At 39.9% G+C, this 19,235-nt stretch overlaps 2 protein-coding genes across 5 annotated transcripts in view; one reads left to right on the top strand and one right to left on the bottom strand.

The window, feature by feature from the left end:
* LOC133653629 (low-density lipoprotein receptor-related protein 1-like) overlaps window positions 1–1,091 on the top strand; it is a 223,583-nt gene extending 222,492 nt beyond the window's left edge. For both annotated transcript variants that reach the window (XM_062053123.1, XM_062053124.1), the window contains one exon: window positions 1–1,091. This exon is cut by the window's left edge and continues 353 nt beyond it. The gene's annotated coding sequence lies outside the window, so the exon portion shown is untranslated.
* Window positions 1,092–1,930: 839 nt separating this feature from the next.
* The window catches only part of LOC133653634 (formin-like protein 3), a 74,490-nt gene continuing 57,185 nt past the window's right edge, over window positions 1,931–19,235 (bottom strand). For 2 of the 3 annotated variants that reach the window (XM_062053136.1, XM_062053138.1), the window contains 9 exons: window positions 18,914–19,217; window positions 18,769–18,849; window positions 18,556–18,685; window positions 17,591–17,751; window positions 17,361–17,462; window positions 12,184–12,276; window positions 11,960–12,083; window positions 9,025–9,140; window positions 1,931–2,111 (listed from right to left, as the gene is read on the bottom strand). In XM_062053136.1, the coding sequence (XP_061909120.1) occupies window positions 9,049–9,140; window positions 11,960–12,083; window positions 12,184–12,276; window positions 17,361–17,462; window positions 17,591–17,751; window positions 18,556–18,685; window positions 18,769–18,849; window positions 18,914–19,217 (1,087 nt within the window). In that variant the 3' untranslated portion in view covers window positions 1,931–2,111; window positions 9,025–9,048. The remainder of the gene's footprint in view (window positions 2,112–9,024; window positions 9,141–11,959; window positions 12,084–12,183; window positions 12,277–17,360; window positions 17,463–17,590; window positions 17,752–18,555; window positions 18,686–18,768; window positions 18,850–18,913; window positions 19,218–19,235) is intronic. The other variant, XM_062053137.1, reaches the window with a different exon arrangement.

Below are 19,235 nucleotides of genomic sequence, written 5' to 3'. Positions count from 1 at the left end.
TGGGGTTTTTTTTACAACAAAAACATCATCTAGAAGTTTATCCAACCATTTTATAAACATTTATTTACTTAGTCATTTTAAAATGTTGCTCACCTGCCCGCAGCGCCCCCTCATATACAGATACAAATTGCAGTGGAACAATTTTATTTTTGTCATTTTTATTTTTCTATGAATTGTAAATCGCAGGAAAAGTTGCTGCTGGAGGTCCAACTCGGAACAATGAGATGTTTTTTTGTTTTTTTTACTGCACACGATGCATAGCATTGTCCTGCTACTTTCAACTGATTGTCTTTTACCTCCTTGCACAGACTAAAGTTACATATGTTTGCATATAGATGATATATATAAATATGAGTATAAACACAAGTCTTGAAAGTATACCAGGAACATGAATAACAAATAGCAGTCTGTACTTTATAGCAGTTTGAAGTGTGTGAGCGCTGGATGATGATGAAGATGATGATTGTAACATAGTCCATATTCCAGGATGGACACATGTGGCCTTGGTTTACTGCGGGACACTCTTGGAAGGCTCTAGAATGTTCTGTGCAGGAGCTTCTATGAACTTAAGTGAGGACAAAACAAACAACGTGTGACAAATAATTAGCTCAGAATTGTTGCATTCAATTTTTGTTTCTTTTTTGACCGCAACTGTACTTTGAGGAGAGGCGATTGAATGGTACTTCTTTGGGGAAACATCTTTTTTTCATTATTATGTGTAATTATTGCAATTTAGGTTTGTGCTCACAGTTAAAAATGGAGGCTGATCATCTTCCTGATACACATTTTTTTGTTAAATCCTTCGCCTTGCTGCTAATGCTAACATCTGTTTGTCTTAAGAATGTTCTTGTGGCTGTGTTAGCAGCGTTAACACGTCGTGGGCCCTAACCTGCCATATAACTGCATGGTGCTCACGCACACACTTTATTTTAACCGTTTTAAACCATGTAAATTACAACAATCATCTTACCCTTTTAGACATGTATGTGTCAGCAAGAACCCCACATGGATATTTGTGGTTCTGATTGTTTTTATGATTCTTTTTCTTTTTGATATCAAAAAATTAAATGGATTTTTATAGTAGAAATGTACTGTGGCTCATGTGTGTCATTTAGAGAGGTGGCGAAAGGAGGCAAGGGTTTCATTTCTTGCTAAAAAAAAAAACAGAACTTGATTTTTTTTTTTTAAACATGGAGAAAGTGCTCAATTTTGTAGTTTTTACATAATTCCCCTGCTTTATTACACAGAAAACAATCGACACAAGATCATTTTTCTAGTGAATTTCTTGATTTGATTGTACAGTATATTTAATGTCGTCACAGGAAGAAGTAGTGTAACAAAAAGGTCCATCCTCATCGGCTGAGAGTCCATCAGCAAAGTTCATTTCCCACAGTGGTAGAAAGTGTTCCAAAAGGCACACACAGTCTAAAAAGTCTTTTTTTGCGCCCCTCTACATTCTTAAAAAAGTAACTTTTGCATAATGATATCGCTATCATAAAGGCCAATATTATAGTACAAGGCAATACATTCTGGAAAGGTGTTAAGTACAACACAAATATTAGGAAGACATAACACTGTTTACATCATCAAAGGCACATATGAGGCAAAAATATGAGACGTTTTGATTTTTATTTTTTTTTGGCTTATTGGAATGTCGAGTGGCAATATTGTGAAGACGTGAGGGATCCCCAAATGTCTCCCAAACATCCCAGAGGCAGCGTCTCCACTCGATTGCCTTGTGGTCCATGTCCTTGTGCAGCTGCGTGGGAATGAGACGCACACTTTGAGGTCCCTCCGCTCACCTGTCCTCCATGTGGCGTCCTAAGAAGAATGATCCTTTGTGCTTCCCTCACTTTAAAGTGGCTGTAAAAGGCCTCCATAAATAAATAAATTACCCGAGTAAAACAAGGCCTCTGTCCTGTTTTTTTCCTTCTTTTTTTTTTCAGTCTTTGTGATGTGCAGCCTCGGGGTCAAGACTGACCATCGGGCAACACGGAGAGGTGGGTTATGGTGGGGTTGGTGGTACAAGGGGTGAATAAGTGGTTTTTAGGGTCTCTTCCAACCGTTCCGGAGCAAGGCATCAGCTCGCAGGTAAGGCTGGTTTCTCAGATCTGGGAGTAGGCATGAAGATGGGGGAGGGGATGAGGGGGACAAGTGTTAGCGGACCCACATCTACTCATTATTATTAAACACAACATATTTCCTGCCCACAATAACCAGTGAGTAGCAGGAACATTGCCATAACTTTAGATTTCACCTCAATGTGAAATTCAAAGCTTCAAGAAGCTCTCATTGAATTCCACTTAAAATATTTTGGTCAACAAGCTCCTCAGTTTCTATAATCAAATCTTTGTCAAATGTATACTTTGTTATTCATTCCTACGTACAGCGCACAACATTATGAACACTTGAAACATGTATGATGATAATTGTCAGTTGTTAACATTTTGTGTATTAACGTGCTCATGAAACTCAAAATACAATCGAACCTCCCAAAGTTCAACCAAGATTTTGTGATAATTGTGACAACACGAGAGTACAAGAATCTCATTCAACACGACATTTTTTACTGCACTAAAACTCTGGGGTTTGTACATTAACCCTCGGGGGATAAAAACAGACATTTTTATTGTTTCAGTAAATGTTTGCTTTATTTTTGTGTATTTTTTGTGTGGTACTCTACAACAGGGGTGTCAAACGTACGGCCCGAGGGCCGGCTCAGGCCCGCAAACAGGTTTTATCCGGCCCGCGGGATGAGTTTGCCAAGTATAAAAATTAGCAGAAATTTTTGAATGAAAGAAACCGCTGTTCTAAATTTGTCCACTAGGTGTCACTATAGCAATCCTCTGTATCTTTGTAGATGATGCTACAAGTTAAAACAAAAAACAAAACAAAAACATTTTAGTACACCAGTCGAGGAAAATGAGCAAACTACATAAATAACATCCTGTAATTTGATTTTGATATTTTTTTTATCTTGATAGATCGAAAATTAACAGCAATGAGTTGACTGATGAACATTATCACATAATTTATTCAGAAAGTAGAAATAGCGACAAATAAAGACAGAATACTATTAACCGCAACATGTAAGTGTGAAAAAACCCCATTATGATTTGTACATTTTCAGAATGTGCTAGTTCTTTTTTTAAACAAAACTATTTGAAGTTGTCTTTATTTGTAAGTTATCGTGTCGTGATTTTACCAGTCCGGCCCACTTGGGAATAGATTTTTCTCCATGTGGCCCCCCATCTAAAATGAGTTTGACACCCCTGCTCTACAATACATGATTTTTTGATTTTTTTCCTGTTAAATGTTCAAATGTTGATGTCCAGTTCTATCACAGGTGTACAATACTCTGGCAGCTATTGCACAATACCCCAAAGCCAAACAGGACAAAAACATTTTTAAAATATATATATATATATATATTTTTTTTTACTCAAATCTCTCAAAAAAAACTAAACATACAATGTTGTTGTTTTTTAACCATTTGAAGGCCTTTGATCAAATTATGTTTTCGATAAGTATACATTTGCATAACATTGAGTAATTTTACTACAGTAGGAAGGAAATTCATATAGCTCCATTCGTCGCGGTTTACCTGACACATGAAACGTGACGAGTTGTTGCGGTGCACTAACCACTGCAACAATTGAATATCTTAAAGTACCAGTAAAATGGAAATAATCTATATATTGAAGTTATTATCATATATATCGGATTTATGACACCAAAAGACTTAGATATGATCAAAAGAGTGTCAATCTCACGAGATTCCCGAGCAATTTTGAGAGATAATCATGATTCGTGACGTAGAGTTGGGAACCACAGATCCCTTCCCCATCAACAACAATGCAAATCATGCAGACTTTGTTGTGTGAGGCAGCAACGATTACTTTTGGAAAAATTATGATCCAAAACCAAACATTTTTTAGCCTGACTATAAGGAGGGAGAGCTATAAGTTTTTTTTTTTTAAAGCAGCTCCAGCTTCGGGTGTAAAGCATCATGTAGCAATATTCCCAAGTGCTAAGCAAGAAATACAAACTATGAACATAATAAAACGATCACTTACTGTATAATGTCTGCTTTCACTGCTATGAGAACTGATAGGATGTTCATATCTTCCCGTTTAGATGAAGTATTAATCATGATGCACACGAAGGGTTAACAAGGAAGTCTCCCTGCAGACACTGTCTTTGGTCGTGTGTCCTTGTCTCCATCTCCGGGTATAAATTGAATGTCACAGATGAACAACTTCTAGATGTATGTATTAATTATCCTATTATCCAGATGAGAGGCATGATTTATAATCTGGAATGACTTTGATGAGCTGAGACGCGATGCAGCAGTAGCAGGACATCGGGGCCAGCTCACAGTACAGCAGCACAGGGCTAGTTATCTGTCTGTTACCAATGCACCGCTAAAAATAGTTTGTCTTAGTTGGCACTTATGATAACAATATTGCTAATATTTGGTTGATATTCAGGTCATGATGTGTAAACACAGTAATGTTGGCATGTTTTGGATGGTTATTTAGAGGGCTTTGTGGGCGGAGTAGAGAGCCCCCATTGACTCAATTGTTAGCGGACTTTTTATTTATTTAGAATTTAGAATGCATGAAAAAAGAAAAAAATTTGTGTTCATGTCTTACATTGGGATTATGAAAAATAGACGGCACATCTCGCTCTAATGATTGCATATTTTTACTATGACTGATATGGTCGGAGTGCAGAAGCGTTTCTCCAGTGACGTCATCCGACCCCGAATCTACGGAAAATTGCCGAAGACATTCGGAACGGAATATTCAAAATGGCCGTCTGATATTTGGCATTTTGTGATGTTTAGATTTTCACATACTTTGCGGATTGTAAAAACAATTGGATATGATTTATTGGATACAATGAAACACAATTCAGCATATAAAGTCAACTTGCTTTTCCACTCTACTGGGACTTAAAATGTATTTTGTGGCAATTCCAACTTTGACCACAGCGTCAGTTGCTATGGAGAGTGGCGCTTTCCATCATTTTCAGCAGACTGCATTGCAAAAGGATGAACCCCCCCCCCACCTTCCTCTCACACAAAATTCCCCCAGGAAAGTGGTCATATGAATCCCTTCCCTCGTGTAATTTAAACCTGCGACATTATCGAATCAAAGTCCTTCAAAAGAGTTCAAATAAAAAACATTACATGTTTCCTATTTTTCTTTAGGATTTAAGTTATTTGAAACCAAAACAAGTTTGAAAATATGTGAATCCAAATAAATGGAATAGATTGATTACAATTGAAAGTCTCAAGAGGGTTAATTGTAAAAAAAAGTCACCAAAAATGTGTTCTTATACTGCCTGCTCACACTGATTAACTCCAGCAGTACCTATAAAACACCACTAGGTGGCAGTATAATCACCTAAACCACTGATTAGTGATTGCTGGATTGTTTCCAGTGGGTCAAGGTCTTTGCCTGGTAGAGATGTGATGTTGGCGAACGAGTCGAGTTTTTCGAACGGCTCTTTGAAGTGAACAAACATTACCCAGATGTTCCAACTTCAGTTAATTGATTTCAGGGGTTCGGTTTAGACAAAGAAAGCAATTAAAGGCTCAGGAAGTTTTTGCAGTTCATTTTTTGATTAGAGCGTGAACTCATAGTTTATGTCATGATGTTTGACAATTTTATGAGCGAGTGAATTTGGTGGTTGTTTTTGTTTACTTGTAAAAAAAATTAAATTCAAATAGTTGACTGTGTGCTTGTCATTAAGAGGCGATGGTGGGTCCTGCAGTCAAACCACTTAAGAAACCAAAGTCGTAAACAACTACTACCGTATTTTTCGGAATATAAGTCGCACCGGAGTATAAGTCGCACCTGCCGAAAATGCATAATAAAGAAGGAAAAATATATATATATATAAGTCGCACTGGAGTATAAGTCGCATTTTTTGGGGAAATTTATTTGATAAAACCCAACACCAATAATAGACATTTGAAAGGCAATTTAAAATAAATAAAGAATAGTGAACAACAGGCTGAATAAGTGTACGTTATATGAGACATAAATAACCAACTGAGAACGTGCCTGGTATGTTAACGTAACATATTATCCATCCATCCATCCATTTTCTACCGCTTATTCCCTTCGGGGTCATGGGGGGCGCTGGAGCCTATCTCAGCTACAATCGGTGGTAAGAGTCATTCAAATAACTATAACATATAGAACATGCTATACGTTTACCAAACAATCTGTCACTCCTAATCGCTAAATCCGATGAAATCTTATACATCTAGTCTCTTACGTGAATGAGCTAAATAATATTATTTGATATTTTACGGTAATGTGTTAATAACTTCACACATAAATCGCTCCTGAGTATAAATCGCACCCCCGGCCCAACTATGAAAAAAACTGTGACTTATAGTCCGAAAAATACGGTACTTATTTATTTTGTATTATGAGGACAGCCTTTCCGTATCTTCAAATGATAATTATGCATGATCAAATTTGAGCTAAATTAAGGGTTTAGAATAGTTTGAGTCTGAACAACTTTTAACTATCTGGAATTCAAACCAAACAACATATTTTATTCCATTCAAATTGTAATGTAAAAAATTCAGAGATTATTTTTAAATGTGTTTTTTAAATTCAACCACTAATAAACATATGCTAGTCAATTGTGGTGGCCTTTTATTTTGAGCCAGTGACGTACACTGCTAATGCATTTACTGTATTTAATTTTATTTTTTAAAGCGCGACAATTAGTCTGCAAATTAGAACAACTTGGAAGTTGAGGTTCTACTGTATTACAAAGATAAACAATGCAGTTCTATAACACTGTATTGAACACTAGGAACTTTGGAAGAGATCCTTTTTCATCCAGCTCTTCTAGGATCTATTGTTAAACATGTTCATAATGTCTTATTACTGCATTATTCCTAGAGCCTGTTGACCAAACAGATTGTTGCGTACATCGCTAGCCACAGTTAGCACAGGACAAAACGTTGTTTGTTGAATAAACATTGGACAACATGCAGCAAACAGGAGTGGGTGAGGGTGATGATGATACAGGACAATAATAGTATGCTGTAGAAAGACATGGTTATGTGTTAAAATGGTATGATATTAATGGAAGTATTATTGTAGCAAAACAATCTGCGAACAAATGCGAATCTCAATCTGTGCGTGTCTATACAGATCGTTATTTTGCACGAGTGACTAAACGATACACTGATTTCATGTAAAAAGTAACAATCCGATATAGACTATCAGTATCGCCTGCCATTCAGCCGTGGTTAACATCACTGGGTGGTGCTTCTGTAGACGCCCACTAGTGGTGAGTGTAGGCGAAGGAAAGGTCAGGTTACACACATACCTTTTCTACATGTGCAGATTGCTGCACAAACTCACACATTGCACATACATATCTAAACACAAACACACAAATTAGAACACGGACAGACAGATATTTTTTTACACACAAATAATTTAGCAACAAATAGTTGTTTTTACTTACACACAAATCTAAACAAACACAGACACACAGATCTAAACACAGATACACAGATTTTATTTACACACACACACACACACACACACCATTTTAAACACACACATACAGATCTCAACACAGATGCACAGATTGTATTCACACACACAGAAATCTAAACACAGAGACACAAATAGCAACAACAGAGACGCACAGCCTTGTTTTGCACACACACAAATCTAAACACAGACACACAGATTGCAACATGGACATACAGATTGTTTTTAAACACACTCAAATCTAAACACAGACACGCAGATTAGAACACGGACAGACAAATATTTTTTTAACACGCAAACCAAATAGCAACAAAGACTTTTATACACACACAAATCTAAACAAACACAGGCACACACATCGCAACACGGACACACAGATTGTTTTATATATATATATACACCGAAAAACACACGCACACATACATCTAAACACAGACATACAGATCTCAACACAGATACACAGATTTTATTTACACACACGCACACACACACACACACACACACACAAATCTCAACACAGACACGCATAATTTTTTTACACATACACAAATCTAAACACAGACACACAAATAGCAACAAAGACACTCAGACTTGGTTTACACACACACACACACACACACACACACACACACACACACACACACACACACACACACACACACATCCAAACACAGACACACAGATCAAAACACGGACATGTAGATTGTTTTAACACACATAATTAAAAAAAACTGATATGCAGGGCTCAGATCACGCACACACGCACACACGCACACACGCACACACACACACACACACACACACACACACACACACACACACACACTCACGCACACACACGCACACACACACACACACACACACACACACAGATTGATATAGTTTTGCTACAAAAATACTTGCATCGTCACCGATCTGAAAATGATAGGAGTTGATTTGAGCTTTTGGGGCATGGACTAATAATAATAATAATAATAACAATAATAATCAGCCTATTTTTGCAGAGTAGAAGCAAAGTTTACACCCAAAGCTGAAGCGGCTGACGCGACTGAGCAGGACAAATTCTTCCAGCCTGGCTACCTTTCTTACCCGCTTTTTAGGAAATACCCTCAAAAATCTTCAGTTCAGCTGGCGGTTGAGAAAAAGTCACATATTAGCGGGAAACCAACACCAAACCAGTTAGTGTCACGGAACAAAGCATTGTGGGTAAAAGTAACAACTTTAAAGAATACTAATAATTCATGCTCAGCCAATGATATTGCAAGCACCAAACATTTCTCTTCTCTGCGTGTGAGAAGACGCCACAAAGAGGTTTGTCTGACTCTTATCAGCAGATAGGAGTACTCTCAAGTCAAACACAAACAAAATGACGGCCTGAGTTAGTGCACACTAGTTGTGGTGGTGGAATCATGCTGCATGCAGAGTGGGTGGGGTTTCGGAGGAGGGGGAGGGGGAGGGGGGTGCATACAAGAAACACCTGGACAACCTTGGCGTTAAAGAGGGGGAGGGGCTAGCAGCTGGCGTCGTCGCAGAGGTTGGCTTCACAGAAGAACCGTGAGCCGCGTTTAGCCGTGCGGGCTGTGAAGGGCACGCTCTTCAGCACTGGGGGGGGAGGGAGGGCAGAGAAAACATTGTCTTGGTCAGGAGGGGGAGGGGGAGGGGTGGGTAAAACCTGGAGCACATTCACACAGCATTAGGGAGGATGATGAGCTGTGTTCTATAGATTATCAACACAAACGTCAACAAAGTGACATTGAATGCGTTATCCCTAGGGCTGCTTCTTGTTGCACTTTAAGAGGACCTATGACGCTGGCTCTTACTTCCTGTATTATTCTCCACTTTCATTGTTTTGTTTACAGAAAAGGTAAAAAATGCACCATTTTAATCAACAATTACGTCACAACATTAAAGACTAGTGGTTAGAGATCGGTAAGTTGTGAGTTCAAACCCCGGCCGAGTCATACCAAAGACTATAAAAATGGGACCCATTACCTCCCTGCTTGGCACTCAGCATCAAGGGGTTAAATTGGGGGTTAAATCACCAAAAATAATTCCCGGGCGCAGCCACCGCTGCTGCCCACAGCTCCCCTCACCTCCCAGGGGGTGTTCAAGGGTGATGGGTCAAATGCAGAGAATAATTTCGCCACCCTAGTGTGTGTGTGACAATCATTGGTACTTTAACTTTAACATACATGTGTTGAGAAAAATTAGGATTAGTTTGGACAAATGTGCTACCATGTCACAATTCAAGAAAGATATATAATTAAAATAAATGGAAAAACACACTTCCACTGAAAATCTGGTCAGTGTATAAATTATCTTGTGCTTTACTGTAGATTTGTCTTCAGGGGCCACCCCTGGCTAAATTGGGGCCCTAAGCAGAAATTTATGATACCATGTTACACATTTTTTTCCACATTTTTTTTATCTATGTGATTTTTAATCAAACTGTAATTTAACTTGAAGCATGTTTGTACCAAAATAAATTAATGGGAAAGAAATGAAAAATGTTACCATTAGTAGGACACAAATGTATGGGTGTTGCTACCAGAACTCTGACCGGGACTTTTAATCCGGTTATTTGGGCTTGGCAAAACAAGCGCCACGGCAGCAATTTGAGGGGCAACATGGCTCTGTAAACTTGTATGCACGTATTCTTTCCCAACAAATGTAGCCCAAAACACAATTTTTGTCATGCATCTTATATGTCTTAAGGACAATTATTAGACTCGCAGCAGGACTAATAATGTGTTAAAAACATGTTTCGTTGTTTTACATCACAGAAATATTGCAATATTACAAACAGTATAACACATATAAGGACATTGACCATAAATAGTCATGTTTAAACATTATTTTATTTTGCTACTTTTTGAAATAAGTGTTTACATTAAACCCTTGTTTATCGCTGTTAATTGGTTCCAGGCCAGGCAAGGGTAAATTAATTTCCATAAAGCAGGAATTAATAAATACCATTCTAATACTATGCCATAAACCGCGCTGTTTACAACCTTTCTAAATTCGGCTTTTAACAATATTAGAACCCTTTAGACATGAAATAACACCTACATAGTCACATTTACACTCCTCTCATGCAATATATTAGACAATAATAGAAAATAAAATATAAATCCTGCACTGACATTAGGAGCCATTGTTTCATAGAGTGGCCATTACTATTGTAGAAATAATAATTTTAGTTAATTTATCAATTTTTATGGTTGAAAATGCCCAATTTAGGCCAAAAATACAAAGAATATGCTTTAAAAAGAAAGCCACGATACTGTGAAGCTGCAAACTTTGAAGCATGATGTAGCGCGGGGTGACTTTTAATCATTTGAGTTGTATTTGGGACGGCGTGGCGAAGTTGGTAGAGTGGCTGTGCCAGCAATCGGAGTGTTGCTGGTTACTGGGGTTCAATTCCCACCTTCTACCTTCCTAGTCACGTCCGTTGTGTCCTTGGGCAAGACACTTCACCCTTTGCCTCTGATGGCTGCTGGTTAGCGCCTTGCATGGCAGCTCCCGCCATCAGTGTGTGAATGTGTGTGTGTGAATGGGTAAATGTGGAAATAGTGTCAAAGCGCTTTGAGTACCTTGAAGGTAGAAAAGCGCTATACAAGTATAGCCCATTTATTTACAGAGTGATTGAAATGTAACACCCTATCTTAAAATACTTATCATTTATTTATGAACTCTTATTTCTTACATAAGACTGATATGAGATAGGGGCGTTAAGTTTTTGTTTAATTTTTTGTTCCATACAGGCACCATAATATGCTATAACAGGTTCCTGAGCTTGCAGGAATGGAGTCAGCTGATATTAAATTGAATATGAATTGTAAAACTAATTTATACATCTGAAAAAAAGTGGAAAAGAGTACAATAAATACTGTAAATAACTTACTAAAATATGTATATGTTATAAAAATAAAACAATTAATACAAATTATTATGAATAATAATTTTAGGGGGAAAATGTAGCAGTATAACATACCTTCCTTTCTTCATTAATTAAATTCTAACATGTTTACCAAATCACTGCCTTACTTGGTTTATTAGCAGGGAGCACTTTTCTAAATCTATATTTTAAATCGGAAGTCACAAATGAGCATAATAGGTCCTCTTTAGGTGAATACAGTTAGTTTGAGAAGAAGCAATGGCCTCTACCAAGAACGTTTGGAATCAAACTTTTGCGGCTCGCCCACTTTGGACGCACATTTAAGAACTTATCTAGACAGTACGTCATGGAATAAAGTGATGCTACGTGCAGGATTCCAGATGTGACGGTGTGTGTACCACATAGCACAAGGTGCACTTTAAGGTAGCTGAACAGTGAATGACCACAGTCATCCTGGAACCGTGATGAGTGTGGTGGCCGGCGGGGACCACACGGGACCTTAGAGAGGTGCTGTCTGTCCCACCTGTGATGATGTCCTCTATGGTGCCATCCTTGCCCTCGTACACGGGCCGATGGTCTTTGGCCTGTCGCTTGCGCAGCTCAGCGATCAGTTCCTGCTGTTGGTGCCTCTTTCTCTGGGCCTGAACCTGAAGTAGCAGCGGCAGAATTTTTTTTAGTCAGTGTGCTTTTTGGACAAAGCACAAAGCTTCATTGAGCAGCAGCGACTGGCTTGCACTTGGGCGATACCTTGGGGTCATGCTGTTTAGCCTCTTGGGCCAGTAACTTTTCTCTCATTGCTTCTTCCTGCTTTTTTCTTTGTTCGTTTTCCCCCACGGCATCCTGTTGAGATAAGGCACAGGATCAAGTCAGCAACAAAAAAAGTCAAATAAAAGGGGAGAGAGAAGAAAAAAATAAGAATCACACAACTACTAACAGAAATCACAATAATGATGTGATTATTCATCTAAAATGTTGGTTAGTGTAGGTTTTTGCTCAGTGAATTTACCTTTCACGAATGGAAAACAAAAAACATTTGGTTGATCTAAATTTCATTTTGAAATGAGAAAAATTACATTGACAAATAAAGTGTCTAGATTTAGTAGCGGGATTTAAAAAATGTTTTTTTTTATTTTATATTTAAAAAAAATAAATCACCAGCCAGAAATAGATGTTTCTCTAATATTCTGACAACAGAACCAGCACTGTTTTTTATACACTGTAAAAAACGATCCGTAGATTTTACAGTTAAAAACTGTCAACTCAGTTGCCAGAATTTCATGGTAAAATTACAAAAATTAACCACTTTTTTTTCCCTACTGACTGAGCTACCAGTTGGGTTTTTTTCTGTGAAATCTACTGACTTTTTTACTTTGTACAAGTCTGTCTGCAGTCTTGTCTTAAAATAGAAACTTCTTGTCTTGGTCAGTTATTTTGTTGCTTCTCACCTGTGATTTTTATTACATGAAATGTAAAATCAATCATCAATCAATCAATGTTTATTTATATAGCCCTAAATCACAAGTGTCTCAAATGAAAATCAAACCATTTTTTGGATCAAGTTATTATATAGAGTGCCTTGTATTTCAATTTAGTTTTTTGTATTTCAAAACAAAATTCCAAATAAACCAATTGTTTTTTGTTTTTCAATTACAGATTCATATAACCAAAAGTCCTATGCGCGAGTATTAGTCAACAACACGACTACCTTTAAGTGGACCCCTCTGTTTTTTTTTCTCCCAAAGAGGGAGTTTACAATACTCGAAAAGTCGTGAACTCAAACGTCTGGTAAAATAAAAAAAATAAAAATAAAATAAAAAAGTAACTGGAAGTTTTATGGTAAAGTGAAACGCAGAGAGTGTGCTGCTGAGTGTGAGTGTGTGTGAGCGGGAGTGCTTACGCGTGCTCGTGTGTGTGTGTGCTGCTGAGTGTGTGTGTGTGTGTGCGGGAGTGCTTACGCGTGCTCGTGTGTGTGTGTGTGCGGGAGTGCTTACGCGTGCTCGTGTGTGTGTGCTGCTGAGTGTGTGTGTGTGAGTGTGTGTGTGTGTGTGTGCGGGAGTGCTTACGCGTGCTCGTGTGTGTGTGTGTGTGTGTGCGGGAGTGCTTACGCGTGCTCGTGTGTGTGTGTACTGCTGAGTGTGTGTGTGAGTGTGTGTGTGTGTGTGCGCTGGTGAAAATGGAACACTCAGGGAGAGAATTTAAGAGTTTGGCGTACTATAAAAGTAAACGGGGATTACGTGGAAAAACGAAATGCAGCAAAAGAAACGATGATTAATGACAGAATGAACTGATTGGTTTTTTGTCTGCCGCGCATGCGCAAGACAATTCAAACGACCCGCCCAGACTTTGACTAGGACACCGCCCCCTACTCCAGTGACAAGAGAAGGAGGTATTAACACGCCCCCTCTAAGATTAATCCTGCCTCCGAAAATTAACCCCTTGTACACGTCTGACCATTTTCTCCGGCAGACATTTTTGACACATGACATTAACACTTTGGACATACTACAATATAAGTCTCTTGCCGATGCATACATGCAAGCCATTGTTGACCTTGCTTTCCCACCTGTACCTCCGGGAGGGAACCTTTGGCCAAACACCAAACGGACAATTTTATCAGCCACCCATTCGATTTGAATGTCAGGGTACAGTGTAAAGGAGGTCCAGCAATCTGAACCGGAAGTGGTTTGGTGACAGGTAACCTTCTTGTGACCCCAGCGAAGCCTTCGACCTTTAAAGAGGAAGCACACAGTTTTTTTGGTACCTCTGCATTCAGAATCGAATGGGTGGCTGATAAAATTGTCCGTTGACACTCATGTCCAGCAGGGGTCCTGTCGGTACTTCCTGCTGCGGCTCCTGATGTGGGCGTCCTCTTACACGCCTTCGTGTTCGTTTGTTGGCACGACGGAACCTTTCCTGTTCGGAAATGTTCAGACAGTCACGACTTCAGTGACCAGGCTGGTCACAGCCGAAACAGTGTCTACCCCAGACCGGCTTTGAAGCATCGTGTTGTCCACCACCCGAGTCCAACCGCACGTCTGTTGAGGATTCTTTCCTCCACCTGTTGGAACTCAAAAGCAAGGTCACCCACTGCTGAATATACCCTAGCTGATCTTTGACCTTTTGGTTCTTTTAACCTTTTATCTTCAGCGATCTGTAATTTAAGTAGTCGTTTCCTTGTTGCTCTGTCATTAGCCCTATTTTGCATGGGATGAATAAATCCCATGCACCTTGTATATCAGGGTTAACTTTGTCCAAAGTGTTTGGCCAAAGGTTCCTTCCCGGAGGTACAGGTGGGAAAGCAAGGTCAACAATGGCTTGCATGTATGCATCGGCAAGAGACTTATATTGTAGTATGTCCAAAGTGTTAATGTCATGTGTCAAAAATGTCTGCTGGAGAAAATGGTCAGACGTGTACAAGGGGTTAATTTTCGGAGGCAGGATTAATCTTAGAGGGGGCGTGTTAATACCTCCTTCTCTTGTCACTGGAGTAGGGGGCGGTGTCCTAGTCAAAGTCTGGGCGGGTCGTTTGAATTGTCTTGCGCATGCGCGGCAGACAAAAAAACAATCAGTTCATTCTGTCATTAATCATCGTTTCTTTTGCTGCATTTCGTTTTTCCACATAATCCCCGTTTACTTTTATAGTACGCCAAACTCTTAAATTCTCTCCCTGAGTGTTCCATTTTCACCAGCGCACACACACACACACACACACACACACACTCAGCAGCACACACACACGAGCATGCGTAAGCACTCCCGCACACACACACACACACACACTCAGCAGCACACACACACACGAGCACGCGTAAGCACTCCCGCTCACACACACTCACACTCAGCAGCACACTCTCTGCGTTTCACTTTACCATAAAACTTCCAGTTCCTTTTTTATTTTATTTTTTTTATTTTACCAGACGTTTGAGTTCACGACTTTTCGAGTATTGTAAACTCCCTCTTAACCCTTTCAAGGAACGTTCTCCTTTTTTTTCTTTCTTTTTTTTCTCTACCTGCTAGTTCCATTGTCGACAACCGTCCATTCAATTGATCATTACACAGTAATGATTAATCACATTTTTCCCCGACCGCCATCACATTCCTGTCTGTCACACTCCAAGGCCATGTGTCTATTTCTTTACGTTTTAGTGTCTTATCTCACTGGGATCTTTCAACCCGCTTCCTTACGTTTCAGTGTCTTATCTCACTGGGATCTTTGAACCCGCTTCCTTACGTTTCAGTGTCTTATCTCACTGGGATCTTTGAACCCGCTTCCTTACGTTTTAGTGTCTTATCTCACTGGGATCTTGCAACCGGAACTCATTAAGGGACGACCAAATTCCCAGGGTAAGCTACACCCAACTATTAGTTCACTCGTTAATGAAACTGCCCGTCACGGTAATCGAGACACAGTGGCCTGAGTTGACCACTTATTTACAATTTTAATGCAATGGCAGGCTCGGCAAAAATGCAATCAATCTATCAAAATCACCAATCTGTGCCTGGGATTACAAAACAGTGTTTGACTTACAGACTTCAGGACAGACTCCTAAAGCAGATTTTATATAAAAAGGCTCTGCTCACCTTGTATTGGCCATTTGAGTCTGTCCAGAAGATTGCAAGAAGTCATCAATCAACAGCGTGCCATCCCGGACGAGCCCCCAAATTGTTGCGTCGACCAGCATTCCTCCAATGGGGAATTCAAATTGCTAGTCTCTCCCAGATTCTTTTTATGGCACATAAGCTGATGTTTATATTCAATCAACAGGCAGCAGTTGGTATTTTGTGGTTTATTCTCCAAGCTTACAGGACAAACTGAGACCAATCCAGCACACCAGCGTTCCCCAGCCCGGTCCAGATCGGTCTAGCTCGGTCTCCCCTCAAACCCCCGGAAGTCCCGTGATCTTCCCTCTGTCCCCCGCCTGCTGTTTCCCCAGTCTAGCTGTGCTCCTTATCTTAGGAATGTAATGGCAGTCTCAACAAAGAGAATAAACAGCGCTCTGACTCTAACCAAGGACACTCGAATCCAAGCACTTTGTACCACACGAGACATTAGCTGATGTAAATATGACTATAGGAGTTTTTAGAAAGAAGTAACACTTAAATATGGATATGATTCTGATCTGCTTCCAACAAAATGTTTTCACTTGTTCGTGATTCAAATTTCCATGTAGAGGCCAATTCGCTCTTATCTCACATCTGACTGCTGATTGGACAGCTACTGTATGCTGCCAATCATCATCACATTGGCAAAAAGGCAGCCCAGGAAAGCCAACCAATGAGCTTCTGGGTGGTCTAATGAGACAAGCTTCAGCCTGAACAGCTGTTTTCAAACTGGCGCTGGTGTTTGACTTGCCTGCATTCAATAGTGTAACATTACTTTTGCACGTTAAAAAAGTGCAGGGGAAATGTCCCCCTCCCAAATTACTTGCAAGATATAATGCCTGCAACCCTCTGGACAGTAACCTAACCGTGACATACAACAACTCAAATAAATTCCTGTGTAACTACTCCTTGAGCAAAACCCAAAGTTACAGAGACACATGCACACAGAAGTTTTTGTGCTGCACATTTCCGTGAACAGATCCCATAAATCTGGAGTGAGAACAATCCCAGGAAGTGTGCTGTGTGGTAGGGCAGGGCGAGGCCGTCCACGACTAGAGGGGAGGACAGGACAAGAAGGGAAGAAGCCGTCTAAACACCCCAGCTGCAGCTCTACTGTCAGACACAGCTGGCCTTTCCTGTTATTTGGCCTCAGACTGAGCGCCACGTCCTGTGGCACCGGGGCGGACAAAACTCTACCCTGCTCTTCTTTTCTCTGCTCCGAGAGAGAGACGGACAGTATTCAAGTGTATTCAAGAAATGTCCTTAACTCTCCAACCTGTGTGAGTGAATGAGTGAGGACAAATACTGCCTAGTGTGCTCACCTTGTAAGCCTTGATAAAGCGCACAAAAACAGGGAAGAATACGGAGGGTGGAGTTGTCTTGGCGCTCTCTCCAAAGTAGTTCACCACATTATTGAAGGCTTCCTAGAGTTGGGAGGAGAGAACCAAACATGAGGCAGTATTGCAAGCATGGCAGAAGTGAGTAAGCAGCATCCAGGACACATGTTTGCTTCATGTCTATTTTCTGTCTTTTGTCGTCAAGCCTCAAATACCTCTGCAGTCTTGGCGTCCCTCTGCAACTTGTCCAGCTGTGAGTCACTGGCCTGGACAAAACCTTTAAGGACTGAGTGGTCGTGAAGACTACATTCTCTTCGGATCAGCTCCATGCCCTTCCCAAGCTCTCGCACATCCAACAGAACATTTTCCAGTGAAACTTTGGGCACAATCAAGAAAATATGTTATTGTTAAAGCATTGCAATATGACCGTTTGCAAAGCAGTTCACTTGATTCATAAAGTTCAATTAAGACAATCAAATCTGGTAAGGGTTTTTACACTCAGTGATATTTTCACACATTGATTGCCACACTTTGATTATCCTAACCTGGTCACTGACTAAAAACAAAATAAAACCCATAGAAATTAAATTTTAAAAAATCTATAAAAATCCTTAATCAAAAGCCTCTGTCGTTCCATCAGTGTTACATTGGTAAAATAAAATGCTTAATTGTGTTCATTTTAAAATATTTGTATGTTTATTTAATGATTTTTATTTATTTTTCATTGTCCTCCTGTGTTCCTATTTTGGGACTACAGGTGTAAATGACTAATTATGCTATAATTTGAGTAATTTAGAGTCTGTAAATCTGTATTTTTAGAATTGTTTAAGTCCCTTAAATAAGCTATGCAAAATTCTGAGTCTTAAGTTTTGTCTCAAACAAATGTACACAATGTCCAGGATTGTCCGTAACTTGACAGGTAAAATATACAAACATAAAATATAGAAATATATAAATAAAAAGGGCCAATATCCAAAATCAAACACAATTGTGATTCTATAGAGCAATGTAAATTAATGATGTTTTATTAATAATTCCATTTGGCTTTACTTCATGAGGTGCTTACCCTGTAAATGTCATTGTTGTAAAGAATTCAGAGATAACTGTGCAAAAAGAGACCTGCTATTTCTGTGTGCATCATCACACTGCAACTGTCATAACTCAGAGAACGAGGACCCACCCGCTGCGGCTTTATCCACAAAGTGCAGCTCATTGTAGAAATTGGCCAGCTCGGAATATTTCTCCTTCACAATGAGAGCTATGTAATGGAGCAGCGTCATTTTCCTGTCCGTAGACTTGGTGTCCAGCAGCTGTGCAGCAAAACAAAGGAATCAAAGCAACATGGCGGCGGTAAACCGTGTACACTCTGAGGAATGTGTGCTGTGTTCCTCACCAGATCAAGACTTTGCAGCTTGAAGCCGTAAACGCAGCCTCGCTTGCTGCTGTTCATGTAGTTGCCCAGTGCTAAGATGATCTACAAGGAGAACAGAAGAATCAACATTTGTACACCGATCGCGAGAAAGAAACACGAAACAAACCTCGAGCATTCTTTTTAACTTGAGTGAGGATTTCACTGAGCCTGAGGCAGCGATGATACCGTTGAGCTGAGGCGTGAGCATGTTGACGTTGTCAGCAAAGTTTCCGACAAAGGTGATGATGTTCATCCTCTGCGTGAGCCTCTCGATCTTGCTGAAGAGGAGCATAAAGCGGTCCTCCTCGGCCAGCTGGTCCAGTGGACGCCGCTCCCGTTCGTACTGACGCATCACCTTGACCTCTGCTTCCGTGGGCAGGAAGCGCATCAAACACTCCACGAAGTCGACTGGTAAGGCTTTCAGGTCAAACCTGGGCGGACGTGTATAT

This window comes from Entelurus aequoreus, linkage group LG07, assembly GCF_033978785.1.
Source record: "Entelurus aequoreus isolate RoL-2023_Sb linkage group LG07, RoL_Eaeq_v1.1, whole genome shotgun sequence".
Classification (NCBI taxonomy): domain Eukaryota; kingdom Metazoa; phylum Chordata; class Actinopteri; order Syngnathiformes; family Syngnathidae; genus Entelurus; species Entelurus aequoreus.
This window is presented reverse-complemented; position numbering and strand designations above follow the sequence as displayed.